Source organism: Sinocyclocheilus rhinocerous, unplaced genomic scaffold (genome assembly GCF_001515625.1).
Source record: "Sinocyclocheilus rhinocerous isolate Xijiao unplaced genomic scaffold, SAMN03320098_v1.1 scaffold540, whole genome shotgun sequence".
Taxonomy (NCBI): Eukaryota; Metazoa; Chordata; class Actinopteri; order Cypriniformes; family Cyprinidae; genus Sinocyclocheilus; species Sinocyclocheilus rhinocerous.
Window position 1 is genome coordinate 325,459 of NW_015653461.1, and position 13,952 is coordinate 339,410.

At 33.6% G+C, this 13,952-nt stretch overlaps 1 protein-coding gene across 1 annotated transcript in view; it reads right to left on the minus strand.

The window, feature by feature from the left end:
- The window catches only part of pepd (peptidase D), a 78,398-nt gene extending 71,322 nt beyond the window's left edge, over positions 1-7,076 (minus strand). Inside the window, exons 1-3 of the mRNA XM_016522045.1 lie at positions 6,978-7,076; positions 4,708-4,894; positions 486-613 (exon numbers count right to left, since the gene is read on the minus strand). Coding sequence (XP_016377531.1) covers positions 486-613; positions 4,708-4,894; positions 6,978-6,994 — 332 coding nt within the window. The 5' untranslated portion in view covers positions 6,995-7,076. The remainder of the gene's footprint in view (positions 1-485; positions 614-4,707; positions 4,895-6,977) is intronic.
- Positions 7,077-13,952: the final 6,876 nt, after the last annotated feature.

The following is a 13,952-nucleotide window of genomic DNA, read 5'->3' on the forward strand; positions in this document are numbered from 1 at the left end:
GTGTATAGAGATTTTTGTTCATATATAATTAATATTTGTATTTATATATTACATATATTAATTTTAAATACTATTATGTAAAATACAAATAATTATTATATAATATAATAATATAATTATTAAAATATACATATAAATATTAAAACATTAAAATTAACATATATTTACTATATAGGTCAACCACAACATTTTTACCTTTTTTTTTTATATTTAACAAAATATATATATATATATATTTTTTTTAAATCAACAGCATGTCACTTTTCACTTATTAAGCCAGGAATGTTCCTTTGTAATTTGCAAACCTATTAAATCTGTGAAATAAAATCACTGAGGGTCTCGGAAGGAAACTGAAAATGAAACTATAAAGAGACATAAAAATAAAACGTTTGCTGACTCCAGAGAATTTCAAAGCAATCATATCAGCAGACGTCAGTGAGCACGAAAGTCAGAGAGAATCTGAGATAATGAGAGTCTGCACTCACTCGCCCATCCATGTGGAGTAGCTCTCCGGCAGCTTGGGAACAAACAGGATGGACTTCTTGGAGTTGACATCGATGGCGCCGTAGCAGTCGGCCTCCGTCACACCGAAGGTCCAGTGGAAAAACGACTCCTGCAGAACAACATGAGTTAGCGCTACATCCACAGATTAAACACCCAGACATCAACGAGATCCTGTACGACGAGTTTTGTGATCTACAACACACTGAACTCAGTGAGAGGTTCAAGAGCCTCTTCTGCACATAATCATCCAACTACACAGATCTGAACAGCAACAAGTGGCTTATTTCCATACATACACACTATCCATCATGTGTAACCGTGTTTCTATGGACTGTATTCCTGCAACGAGCCATAACAGAGAGGATTCAGTGTTATTAATACTGATGTTAATAATGTCACATCTGTCACAACCGGAGATACCATTTTCCTTATGAAAGCTGCTTTTTGTGCTTTGAAACCTACACTATGCAAGTATGTGAATATGAACTATGCATGCATCATTTTATGCATTGCTGTGCCACAAAATTTGCCAGAATGCAATTCATAATGCAACAAACTGCACACAATGCACTTTGCACACACTGCAAAGGTCTTCTTCTACTGTCAGTTTTCTTTTCAGGTTAACTATTGTCATGATTGAGCGACAGTTTGAAGAGAATCTCACTGAGCTAACTAACAAGTAAATAAGATTCAGAAAATTGTCAGTAAAAGTTGAGGAGAGAAAAAATTAAGTTCAAAGAAAAGTCTTAAGAGTAGATGTTTAAATAACACATTTAATTTTTTACAAACATTTTCCAGACATTAATAATTAAGATATTAAATATATAATCATTTAAAAAAGATTATATAAATAAATAATAAATACTTTTTTTTAAATGATACAAAATATTTTTAAAAGATAAAATAAATAATAATTTAGTAATTTAATCATTTAAAAATATAATAAATAATTTACAATTAATTAAAATAATAGATGTAATATATATTTTAAAAAATATTTCTGAAATATAACAAAAAATAAATGTAAAAACAAACTGTAATCATTCATTTTTGTATTTTTTCATTTTTAAATGATTTATTTTTAATTTTCTTTTTTATCATTCATTTAATTTTACATAATAAATAAACAAATAAATAATTAGAAAATGAAATGTACAAATAAATACATTTAAAGATGAATGAATGAATCAATCAATCAATCAAAGTTTGAAATTTGTTGCAAAACTTTTCCTGTACTTGTGTTGGACTCATGAAACTTCTCTGTTGAGTGACTGTGTTGAATTTCTTTGAATTGCATTTCAGTAACAGTATCTTGTCATTCCAGTTCAACATCTTGTAGATAGCGGCCAATTTAATTCAAATTCAGACTCATGAATAAAAAGGAGGCCATTCTTAGTCAGTCTTCTCTGCAGTGAGATCTCCAGCCGAGGCTGAACGCTTGGCTTTCTAACACGATCAGATAAGCGCACTATCTAATCCACGGAGGACGAGTCGTTTGTGCTCGAGTCATTTTATTGTCTTGAGTGTATTGCAGAGTTCACGTGCATTCAGTACGGATTGCATAATGGAGCAGTAAAATAAAATCACCGCAGGATACGCGCAAACTCGCACGCACTTATTAACAAGCACAAATTAGAAAAGTGCCACGCATTTTATTCAAGTTACAAATGTGCACATTAACACTTCAAAAAGAAGACAAACTACAACACAAGACAAGCAAATTAATGGTTATGAATTATTTACAGTTAAATTATAATGAAAGTAGGAAGCCCTCAAGCAGTAAACATCACAACACTAAATCGCAAGACTCGCTCCATGAGATACCGGCGCGCAATCTCTGCCAAACAACACAGGATGTGCCTGTTTTTGCAGCTAATGAATGAGAAACACGCTGCTCATTATGTTCAATCAACTTATGTAAATGCAGTAAATTAGGGGGCTCTATCAGACACCCAACCGTAGCGCTGAAATAAAAGGTCTGAACTCACGCGCCTCTTGCCAACACTAATTACCATTTAGCATAGCATAAACAAGAGCACCACTTATGAACGAGTATAATGGGAAGACGAACACTCAATAATCATTTAGAAACAAAAGAAAGGTCACTGACACGTTACTCAATGATGCACGATGCATGCAGCATTTTTTTGGTAACTAATGACGGTGCATAGAAAAAGAGCATCTATTAGTAATTTTAGTAATTTTGTTGTGCGTTTGTCATTTTTAGTAAATTTTTAGTATATATAGTACATTGTAAGTGTGTATATATTGTCACGGTCAAAGTTTTGTTGTTCATTTGTGGGTATTGTGTGTATGTGTGTATATATTAATTTGGTTCCTCTCTTTCTCCCGAGGTTGAGCTCCGCCCACACACACCTGCAGCTTGTTGAGTAAGGACGCTCTGGACTGAATATAAGGCGGAAGTTGCACTTGTGTTGAGAGCCTCTCCCTGCCCCATCGCCTGTCCGCCACAGTGAGTTCCACGCTCTTTGAGATTGAATCGCACTTGTTGAGAAGCTACTGCCGTCATTAAGACTAACATTAAATATATATTTTTTTTATTTATTTTAGTCTTAATTAATTATACCCCCAGGGCATCCAAGATGTAGGTGACTTTGTTCCTTCAGTAGAACACAAACTGAGATTTTTAACACAAACCGTTGCAGTCTGTCAGTCTTATAATGGAGGTGAATGGGAATCACGGCTTTGAAAGTATAAAAAAAAAACACCACCACCTATCTCTCAAATTTTGTGTCTTTACACATCAATGTATCATCACGAGCCGCAGGGTTTACTTTGGTTTTGTTTGTGTATGTTTTGTGACTCTCAAAGCCGTGATTCCCATCCACTGACATTATAGGACTGACAGACTGCAACGGTTTGTGTTAAAAATCTTCGTTTGTGTTCTACTGAAGAAACAAAGTCACCTACATCTTGGATGCCCTGGGGGTAAGCAGATAAACATCAAATTTTCATTTTTGGGTGAACTATCCCTTTAAGTTAGTTAATGCATTCTCTAACAATGAGCTATACATTTGTTACAGTATTTATCATTCTTTAAAGTTAGCTAATAAAAATACAACTGTTCTTTGTTAGTTCATGTTAAGTCCATTAAATATCATTAGCAAATGCAAGTTTTAATTGAATAATGTATTAGTTAGGTCTGATACGGATTTTGTGCTGATGATTAATTGTCATAAAAAATAATTGTAATTAATGAATTATTTCTGTTTTGTTTACGCCATGTACAGTCTAAGCTATTGTATAAAACAATTAGGGCTGTCGCGATTCATCGATTTTATTCGACTTTTAAAAATCCTCGACTTCATTTTGCTCGCGTCGACTAACCGGACACTATATATGCTTTAATTATTTACATGCGTCACACAGATTAAAAAAATAATTATAATTATAGGAAGCATCTCTAATTAATTGATTTTCTTTTTTTTAAAGTTTTTTTTCTTTTTTTTTTTCAGAAATACTGCACATTTACATTTTTCTCCTAAATAAATTCTGGTAAATAACATTTCTGGTAAATACTCCTTTAAAAAGTGTTTTTTGATTATAACTTTAATATTAGTAGACTATAACACGTGGATATGAATGAATAGATCATTCTTACACTATAATACTGAACTTTGATTTCAGTGATTTGGACTATGAGATGGACACTTGCTTCTTGCACTCTATGTTGCACTTTACTTTTGCTTTAAAAAAAGGATTTCATAGAAATTTGGATTTCATTTGGTTTAATAAAATATAGTTTAATAAAATATTTAATAAAATCTAAAATTGTTGAATTTTTTGTGGGAAATTAATCGTTAAGATTAATCGATAAATTAGTCAATAGATTAATCGGAATAAATAAATAAAAAATCGAAATAAAAATGTCATTAGTGACAGCCCTAAAAACAATAAGAAAAATTATAATAAAACAGGCCCACATGATTTACTTTAATGCTGGGAAAATTAGTATTAATATAATATAAAATTAATATAATATAATATAAAAACATTAAATAAGCTTAATAAATGCTTACTTAAATGCTTTATTTTTCATTGTTAGTTCATGTTAGCAAAAGCAACATTCTTGCAAAGTGTTACCAAAACTTTGTTGGCCTTTCAAAAATCTTCTTTAATCTTATTTCAGTCACTTTAGAGTAAATGGCGAACTGTTTTTGACTTGTAGTCTGCGTGCAGCACCTGTCTGAAGAGCTCGTCGGTGTCGGTGCAGTATCTCTGCTTCTGTTCTCCTCCCTGAAGAACCACCACAGATCCAGCTGGAACATCCTTCTCAGCTTTCAGGCCTCGACACAAACGCCCTCGGTTTTCTGCAAACAGGGCGGCCGATACCCTCAGAGTATCGTTTCCCAGCCAATACACTGCCTTCCTGTCATAGACCACACAATACATACTTTATTCACAACACACACATGAAACACTGCAAATAATACTGTGTTGTTGCGCTTTCCCTTTTCTATTTATTCAACATACACACAAACTGTGTTAATGGTTGATCATTTTTAACTACAAAGAAGTACATACATAATCTTGCTAAAAAATGAAAAAAAAAAAATCTGCTGAGACTAAACTAAATTCTCTGTGAGTGTCACACAGATGTTATGCAAGAGCTGGATTTGATCACATGATAACAGGAAGAATTCGCTCAGCTGATCTCTGTGCCAGAAGAGCTGAAAAACATGCAGGCAAAATTTAAAGCAATAGCTCACACAAAAAAATTTATTTGCTGAAACCTTTACTCATCTTCAGGCCAGGTTTGTTTCTTCATCAGAACAGACTTGGGAACAAACATGGATCCTCTGCAGTGAATGGGTGCCAATGGGCTGATGGAGTGGTGTGGATTATAGTGTTGTTTTTATCAGCTGTTTGGACTCTCATTCTGACGGCACCCATTCACTGCAGAGGATCCATCGCTGAGCAAGTGATGCAATGCTACATTTCTCCAAATCTGAGGATGAAACAAACTCGCCTACATCTTGGAGTGAGCACATTTTCAGCAAATGTTCATTTTTGGGTGAACTACTCCTTTACAGATTAAGTTAAAGGGGTCATATGATGCTGCTAAAAAGAACATTATTTTGTGTATTTGGTGTAATGAAATGTGTTTATGCGGTTTAAAGTTAAAAAAACACATTATTTTCCACATACTGTACATTATTGTTTCTCCTCTATGCCCTGTCACTGATCAAAAAGCATCCATTCGGATTCAACCATCAGAATCAGAAACCGATGCTTTTCATTTGACCCTTTTTACACCCTGGGACGTAACTATCCCATATCATAACATTAAAATCAAGCTAACACTGCTTTATCAGCAGAGTGCTTTATCACCGATAGAGCGTGTAAAGATTAACAGCCAGCAGGGGCGTCTGTATGTGGTCAAAGGTCACTCAGATTCATGTCACTGCACATTAAACCCTTTACACACTCATCCATCCTGATAAAAACTGCCATGATTCAGAGGTAATGTACAGTCAGATGGTAATTATCGCAAAATAAACCACCAGCATACGGCACATTATCCTGATTACACAGCTATTTAGCAAAAATAAATAGTCGAACATGAAATATAATATTTGAGTTGAGTAATACTTTGGTTATTTCAGATTTGCACCGACATACAATATTAATAATTGCAATAATAATTATTATTATGCAAATTTGATCACTGAATTTCACAAACGACCAATCAGAATCACATATACTAGTGAGTTACGCAATAAAAGCAATTATTTTGCGAATAAATTAGAACACAAATCAAAACAGCACTGAATGAACCTCCAGTAAAACCTACTAAGAATTAAATTAAATGTACAAACTAGAAGCAGGGGTTTCTGGTCATACATCAATGTCATACAACAGATTTATGTTTTGTATTATCAGACTCCTTTCAATTCAGCACCATGGTATTGCTAGTGACATGAATCCTTCAGAATATGCTATACTTATAGCTTATATAACTACTTTAAATAGCATGTTAAAGAGATTTTGACAGATTATATGAAATATCTATACGCTACTTCACTACAAATATACAAACACCACAAGACCATTTAAAACAACTGCAAAAAGATACAAATTTAGACACATTTAACGTAGTACTTTCACGATTAAATACACTTCAGACATACTTGGTCAACTTTGACCTAGCTATCTAACATCGCCACTGTACTATGAAATTACAATAGTACGTTTTTGTAAGGGAATTTACACCACCCAAAATCAGTTTATAAGCAAAAAACAAAAACAGAAACACAAATCAAAGACGATAAAATACACAAACTTCTGCAAAACATCTGACAGAAACATTAAAAACACGCTGCTGCACGTCAAACACAGCGCTCCACGCATGCGCAGCAACACAAAACACCTCTGTACGCGTTTATGAATTAACTGTTTCGCGATTATGGCTAAAAACATAAATCTGCCGTAAAATAAAACAAGAAACTCACTGCTTTGAAGATGCCATGTTGCTGCTGCTGCTGCTGCTGCTGTTGCTCAGCCGAGAGATCGAGTCATGTGATCACGAGCAGCTGATCACCACTCGATCACGTGACCGCTCTCATTGCTCAACACTCGTGGTTGATGAGAGCGAATCCGATGCTGACTAATGAAGTTACTGCGCAGATATTATCCATAAAACAAACTGAAAACTTTGTCATTTATTATTTACGTTCATCATGTTTAGTGGAAGGAAGTTTTGTATGTGTAATTTACCACACTTGTCCCGCGTGTGAATATGCATACTTAACTACTACTAGTATGCAAAAAGCAATATTTAAAAAAAAAAAAAAAAAGTAGGACGTCTAAATGCAGTATTCAGAAAAAGCAGGTGAATATAATCCAAATGGGCTTTTTTCACAAGACTCTGGGGATATTCTCATCGTCAGCAAAATAAAAAATAGAGAACTGGAGCCAGGTGTTTTCAAGTGCCAGGACCGAACATCTGCACTTTTTTAACACCTGAGACACAAAATATTGGATTGGGATTTGAAACGACATGAAGAAGAATTTACTGAAGACACTAAAATTCCATTGTCCAACATAAAACATAAATGACGTCTTTATGTTTATTTATTCCCTCATTTAAAGGGGTCATATGATGCGATTTCATTTTTTCCTTTCTCTTTAGAGTGTTACAAGCTCTTGGTGCATAAAGAAGATCTGTAAAGTTGCAAAGACTAAAGTCTCAAATCCAAAGAGATATTCTTTATAAAAGTTAAGAGTTAGCCACACCTACCTAAAACGGCTCGTTCGAACACGCCCCCACATATCTACCAATTCAATTAATTATACAATGTGCCGATTAATTAATCAAATTAATCAAATATTAATCGCATTGGCTGAAAAATTACCCACAAAAGATCATTTTAAGCCATTATTGTGTTACATGAGAAAGGCATGAAATAAAAAAAAATTTAAAAGTATAGCTTTAGAACGATTTTTTTTTTCAAGACTCTGGGGAGATTCTCACCGTCAGCAAAATAAAACATGGAGAACTGGAGCCAGGTGGCTGTTTTCAAGTGTAAGTACAACACACCTGCACTTATTTGACACCTGAGACACAAGATGCTGGATTGGGATTTGAATTAAAAAGACAGGAAGAAGAATTTACTGAATAAACTAAAATTCCATTGTCCAACTTAAATCATAAATGACGACGTCATTATGTTTAGCCTATGTATTCCCACATGTAAAATATATCCATTTCTCATCCGATTAGACATTTATATCCAATAGAATTTTAGATTCATTTTGTCATGCAGCCCCACAAAATGTCATTATATTGTTTTTTATTTAATTTGATACAATATACAAATCAATGCATTAACAGTTTTGTATCAGAATGTGTGTAAATTAGATGCTGCTTACAGTGTGGTCTGTAATGTTTAAGTTAATGTATTAAATATAATTTAAATTCATTTACTATATGCTTCTATATGTGGGATTTCAAGTGCTGATAATAACGATGTGTATGCATATTGAAAAATGAAAATGCATTTACACTAATCTTACATTTTCAGTTCCTACTTCCTTAACCAGCACTGTAATATCTTACAGTCATCCCATGTTCTATGTAGTACGTTTCTGGTTTTATTGTGTGCTTTATTCCAATAAAAATAATACTGCTTAACTTAATAAAGAATGCAGAAACAACATATGTAAACATAGGTTTGAAAAAGGCTGAATTTGAATTCAAATGAGTTGTGAATGCGTTTCATGTTGACTTTGTCCAGATCAGTGCACGTTTGAAATTAAAATAGTTTGTAAACAAGATTCAGTTATTTTTTTTGTGGATGGCAAAATTGTGAAACCACAGCAGACGTGCATCTGAAAAAGACTCAAATGACCTTTTGACATGAACATTTTGATTTGTTGTCTTTGTTGAAGTCGTGTTTAAAACGAACATTCAGTACTCGGCCTACTCTGTCTTTTGTTGTGTGTAAAACATTCTGAACCATTTATAAACTGAAGCATTAAAAGAACGAGGAGAGCAAAACCATCATTTTCATCTTTCATTGCTTCATAATTCCTCTGAACTTCACACAGCGATGGTGCTTTGAGCCCGAGAGAGGTATTTTCAGCAACATCATTACAAGTTTTTCTCCTCAAGGAAATTAAAAGACGGCACACGCTGCCTTGCAGTACAATCTTTTGCTCTTTTTTTATCATTTAATCCTTTCAGGATGTGTCCCTTTTCGTCAGGGCTAGATTTGTGGATCTTATCATCGGCTTTGTTCAGCCCCAAACTCTAAAATAATAACACAATAACAGCAGTAAAAAACACAATTGCGTTTGTATCACAGTCCCTGGAGATGTTGCATTACCAGTCTAATAAAAGTCTGAGAAACGGATGCATTTAAGCTCCTTCTGCTTTCCTTTGTCTAATGTTTCTCGGGACAGATAACCGCATGACTCCATCAGGGATGAATTTGCATACAGTTACCCTGATATGCCCGTAAATACTTCTTTCTGCTGGTTTTTAAGGAGCCCTGTGGCTTTGATGTTGTAATTGCATCCACATAATCTTGCTGATTGGCTTTTTTCTTTCTCTCCGTTAAATCGGAGCATCTTTCTCAAGGTCTGTCTGTAAATAATCAAGCCACTGTCCTTCACCGCCCTGTTTTACATGCAGCTCCACATGCACTGTATGCTGTAATGTTCACCGCCTTATTCTGCTTTTAGTCAACATGAAATCAATAGTGACCCTGTTTACTTATATATATATATACTGCTTTTGTGCTCCAGGGTCACATATATATATATATATTAGGACTGTCAATCGATTAAAATGTTTAATTCAATTAATTATACAATGTGGCGATTAATTAATCACGCAGTAATCGCATTGGCTGAGAAAATACCCACAAAAGATCTTTTAAAGCCATTATTGTTTTACATGAGAAAAGCATGAAATAAAAATTACAAAAAGTATAGCTTTAGAAAGATTTTCTTTCCAATTTTTTCAATTTCTTTTTTCATTTTTCATTTTTATTAAATTTGTAATTTTTATTTGTATTTAGATTACATAAAAATATTTTATATAATAAAGTTTTAATGAAATGATACTCTAAATACAAAACTAATTGCGTTATAAATTTGAACGTTTAATTTGAAAACTGTGTCAGTTATCCAAATTCTGAAAAATAAGAATAAAAAAATAAAACAATTAAAAAAAAAAAAAAAATCTGCCTTTTTATTTGAGTACAGTAAAATTTCACCACTGTCACTTTTTTAGTTATCAGTAGCAGCCACTGAGAAGCACATATTGGTTGACGACTAGCATGTAGTCCAGCCAGACTATACAAACCCAAACCAGGTTATGGCTTAAACCCTGCAGTGCATTAGAAAACGTCCAGCACACTCTGAACTCTGAGTCTGAGTGCATGAGCTCACAACAAAATGCTTTTATCATCTCTCCACATGGCTCTGTTCCTGATGCCAGCTGCACTTTCATCATCATAAAGTTCTTTCTCTGCATCACTTAAGCTCATCAGCACCTGCCGAGCCTCAGAACAGACTGACTGATAACACTGTTTTTGCAATATGCATTGTTTTTTTTTTATATATGCATAGAATACCCAAAGTATGCAGTTTTGGTTGCAGTATGCATAATACATTATAGTATTGCAAACTGCATACTTAGCAATATGCAAAACACTTTATTAGATGCGGTTGCTATATGATTTTATTGATTATTTCTATGATTGTATTGCTTATTGTTCTTCATGTAGAACAGCTTTATCTGTATTAGATTACAAAGCAAATATTACAGTCTTCTTTAGTGTATCTACAAGATGCTACAAGATATAACTCACCTGACAAGCAAAATTGCACAAGATACGGTATAAGGCTGAAAACCAGCCTCAATATTTGCAGTACTGAATCTATGTATTGAGAGATTTATTTCATATGGATTTGTTTAATTTTTCATTGTTTTAAGCATAAACCTCACTAGATTTCATGATATAAGCACAAGTACTCGTGTGGGCTATTATTTGGGGTTAGATCAATGTGACAGTCTCTTTGGAGAACCTCGTTTAAAAAATATTTGAAAAATAAGAAAACTATTTTTTGGTTTAGAGTTAATCCAAAAGAATCTTTGGAGGTCATCATTTGAAAAATATTTTTAAAAGTATGAATTTGGTTTACAGTTAGTACAACACAATCTTTAGAGATCAGATCCTTGTTTAAAAAAATATTTAAAAAATATGAAAAATTTGAAAATATTTTTTGGTTTGGAGTTAATCCACATTTCATGGCAGTTTGTAACTATTTTACATTTTGGCAATTCATATAAATTCACGAGACATCTTGCATGATTTCAGTCTTTCTACTTCAAACGTTCTCAGTTAATTTAATATGTTACTTGCCATTTCTTTGTAATTAATTATGAAATTGAGCAGTTTCTGAGTGAAAATTGTTTCCAACCCAAATTTTGTTCAGTGCACTGTAAAAAAGATTTTTCAAAGTTGTAAATAAAACAAAACTTATTCTAAAACTCATTTAGAAGAAAATTATATTTCAATGTGTTACTTGCGCCTTTGTAATTGTTAGTGAAATTTACTAGCAATTTCTGAGTGAAAATTGTTTCTACACCAAATTTAGTTTTAGTGATGCCGTTATGTTATGAAATCTGTCCCGTGGCTGTGTGAACATGTTTTTTAACAGACATCATCACAAGGAAACTGCTGGAGAAAAACTAGAACAACCTTGACTGGTTTCTTCTCTCGACACACACACACACACACACACACACACACACAGTCTGGTTGAGTGTGGCTCACGGGGGCCATGCTGCCTTTGAAATAGAGTCTCAAGGACTGCTTTGATATTAAAGCATCTTCAGCAGCATAAGAGTCCTGTCTCCTCTGGATGCTCATAGAGAGACACACGCCACATATAGAAACATCTGATTTTGCTGTGAAAAGCATCTGTCTGGTGTTTGAAAGCATTTGGATCACAGCGTGCAGCTGTGTTTCTGCCGGGAGGATTCATGAAAACAGCTGTAGATTTGTCTGCTAAAACCTGATTTCACCAGCATCTGTGTGAGATACAGACCTGAGGAAACAGGCATGATGCGCTGAAAGAGTTTCTTTCCAGTGTCTTGAAAGTCAAGAAACAGCCTGTTTTACATCTGTAATGTAACGTTCAATGAGAAGGGCAAGCCTTTACTGGATGGTGTAAAGTGTTTCTATGTGAACAGTATTATTTATTTACTTTTTAGAATAACGCATATAGATGAATCGTTCATGATACAGGGTTTCTGTGGGACTTAAAAAGGTCTTAAATCAGCAGAAAGTATATAGAATTTACAGTCATGTCATAAAATGTTGACGATCAGTGACGTGGTTTGAGCTATTCAGCTTATTAATTTTTTTGTGGCACTTCAGTTTGAACATTTTGAGATTGAGGCTTGAAATGTTGCATTGCATTGTGTTGTGTTTTACTTAAAGTCCCCATGAAATCAAAATTAAAGTTTTTTGGGTGTTAGTATCAATATGTTAGTCTGGTTACTTTTATAAACTAGGGAACGTTTACATGACACCATTTTCAATTAAAAATGGAAAACTTTTTAGCATTTTGGCCGTACATTTATGACAACGGCATTTTGCGAGCCTAAAAATGCTACATTTTGGAAAACGGGTTTCTAAGTGAACATTTTGGAAACAATACCATTATTAAAACAGCAATTTGTAAAATGGTGACGTCATGCGCATGGGTATTACAGGTTTGGTCTATAAGCACGTAGTGTTTCTTTACAAAGTGACATCGCCATCTACTGGCCTGTCATGAATAATACAGCATTTTTAGTCATTTTCACAGATCCGTTTGAACGGGGATCATTTTGACAATGTTGTCGTCTGTATTCAAAACTTTTCAGAAATGCAAAGGAAAAACTTTTCTGTTATTGTCATATAAATGGGAGATTCACATCACTCAGAGACCTTGAAAACATAATTAGTTTGACTTCAGTTTGAACATTTTTAAAATTGATTCATAGTTTACACGACAATGATGTACTAAAAAACGGAAATGTTCTTCCTTTGCATTATTGCAATGTTTTGTGTACAGATGACAATGTTGACAAAATAATCCCTGTTAGAACGGATACGCCAACATTCAGAAATGCAAAGGAAAAACTTTTCTGTTATTGTCATATAAATGGGAGATTCACATCACTCAGAGACCTTGAAAACATAATTAGTTTGACTTCAGTTTGAACATTTTTTTAATTGATTCATAGTTTATACGACAATGATGTACTAAAAAACGGAAATGTTCTTCCTTTGCATTATTGCAAGGTTTTGTGTACAGATGACAATGTTGACAAAATAATCCGTTAGAACGGATCCGCCAAAATGACTAAAAACACTGTATTATTCATGCCAGGCCAGTAGTTGGCAATGTCACTTTGTAAAGAAATACTACGTGCTTATAGACCAGACACGTAATACGCATGTGTGTGTCGTCACCATTTTCACAGATTCACATTTTTATAGTTTATAGTTTATAGTTTATAACGGTGATGTTTTCAAAAACGTACACTGCACTTTGCAGGCCCCCAAAGCGCAATTGTCGTGTAAATGAACGACGAAAATGTTATCATTTATATTTTATAATTTTGTAATTGTAACAAATTAATGAATGCTTGTGGCAAATTTGTTACATTAAATGATTGCTGCAGCTGCAAAATATGGGGGCCTTTTTTGTTTTGAAAATGTGTTTATTGTATATTTATTTTAATTGATTAAATGGAAGTATTTGACAAAACATGAAAAACATGCCCTTGAAACATCAGAATCAATAAAACCTAATCTTATATACAGTAAATATATTCCTGTTAAGAGATTCCCACATTACAATCAGCCCTTTGTTTTATAGTGCATTCGATGGTAAATTTGTTGAAATGAATGCAATTATTA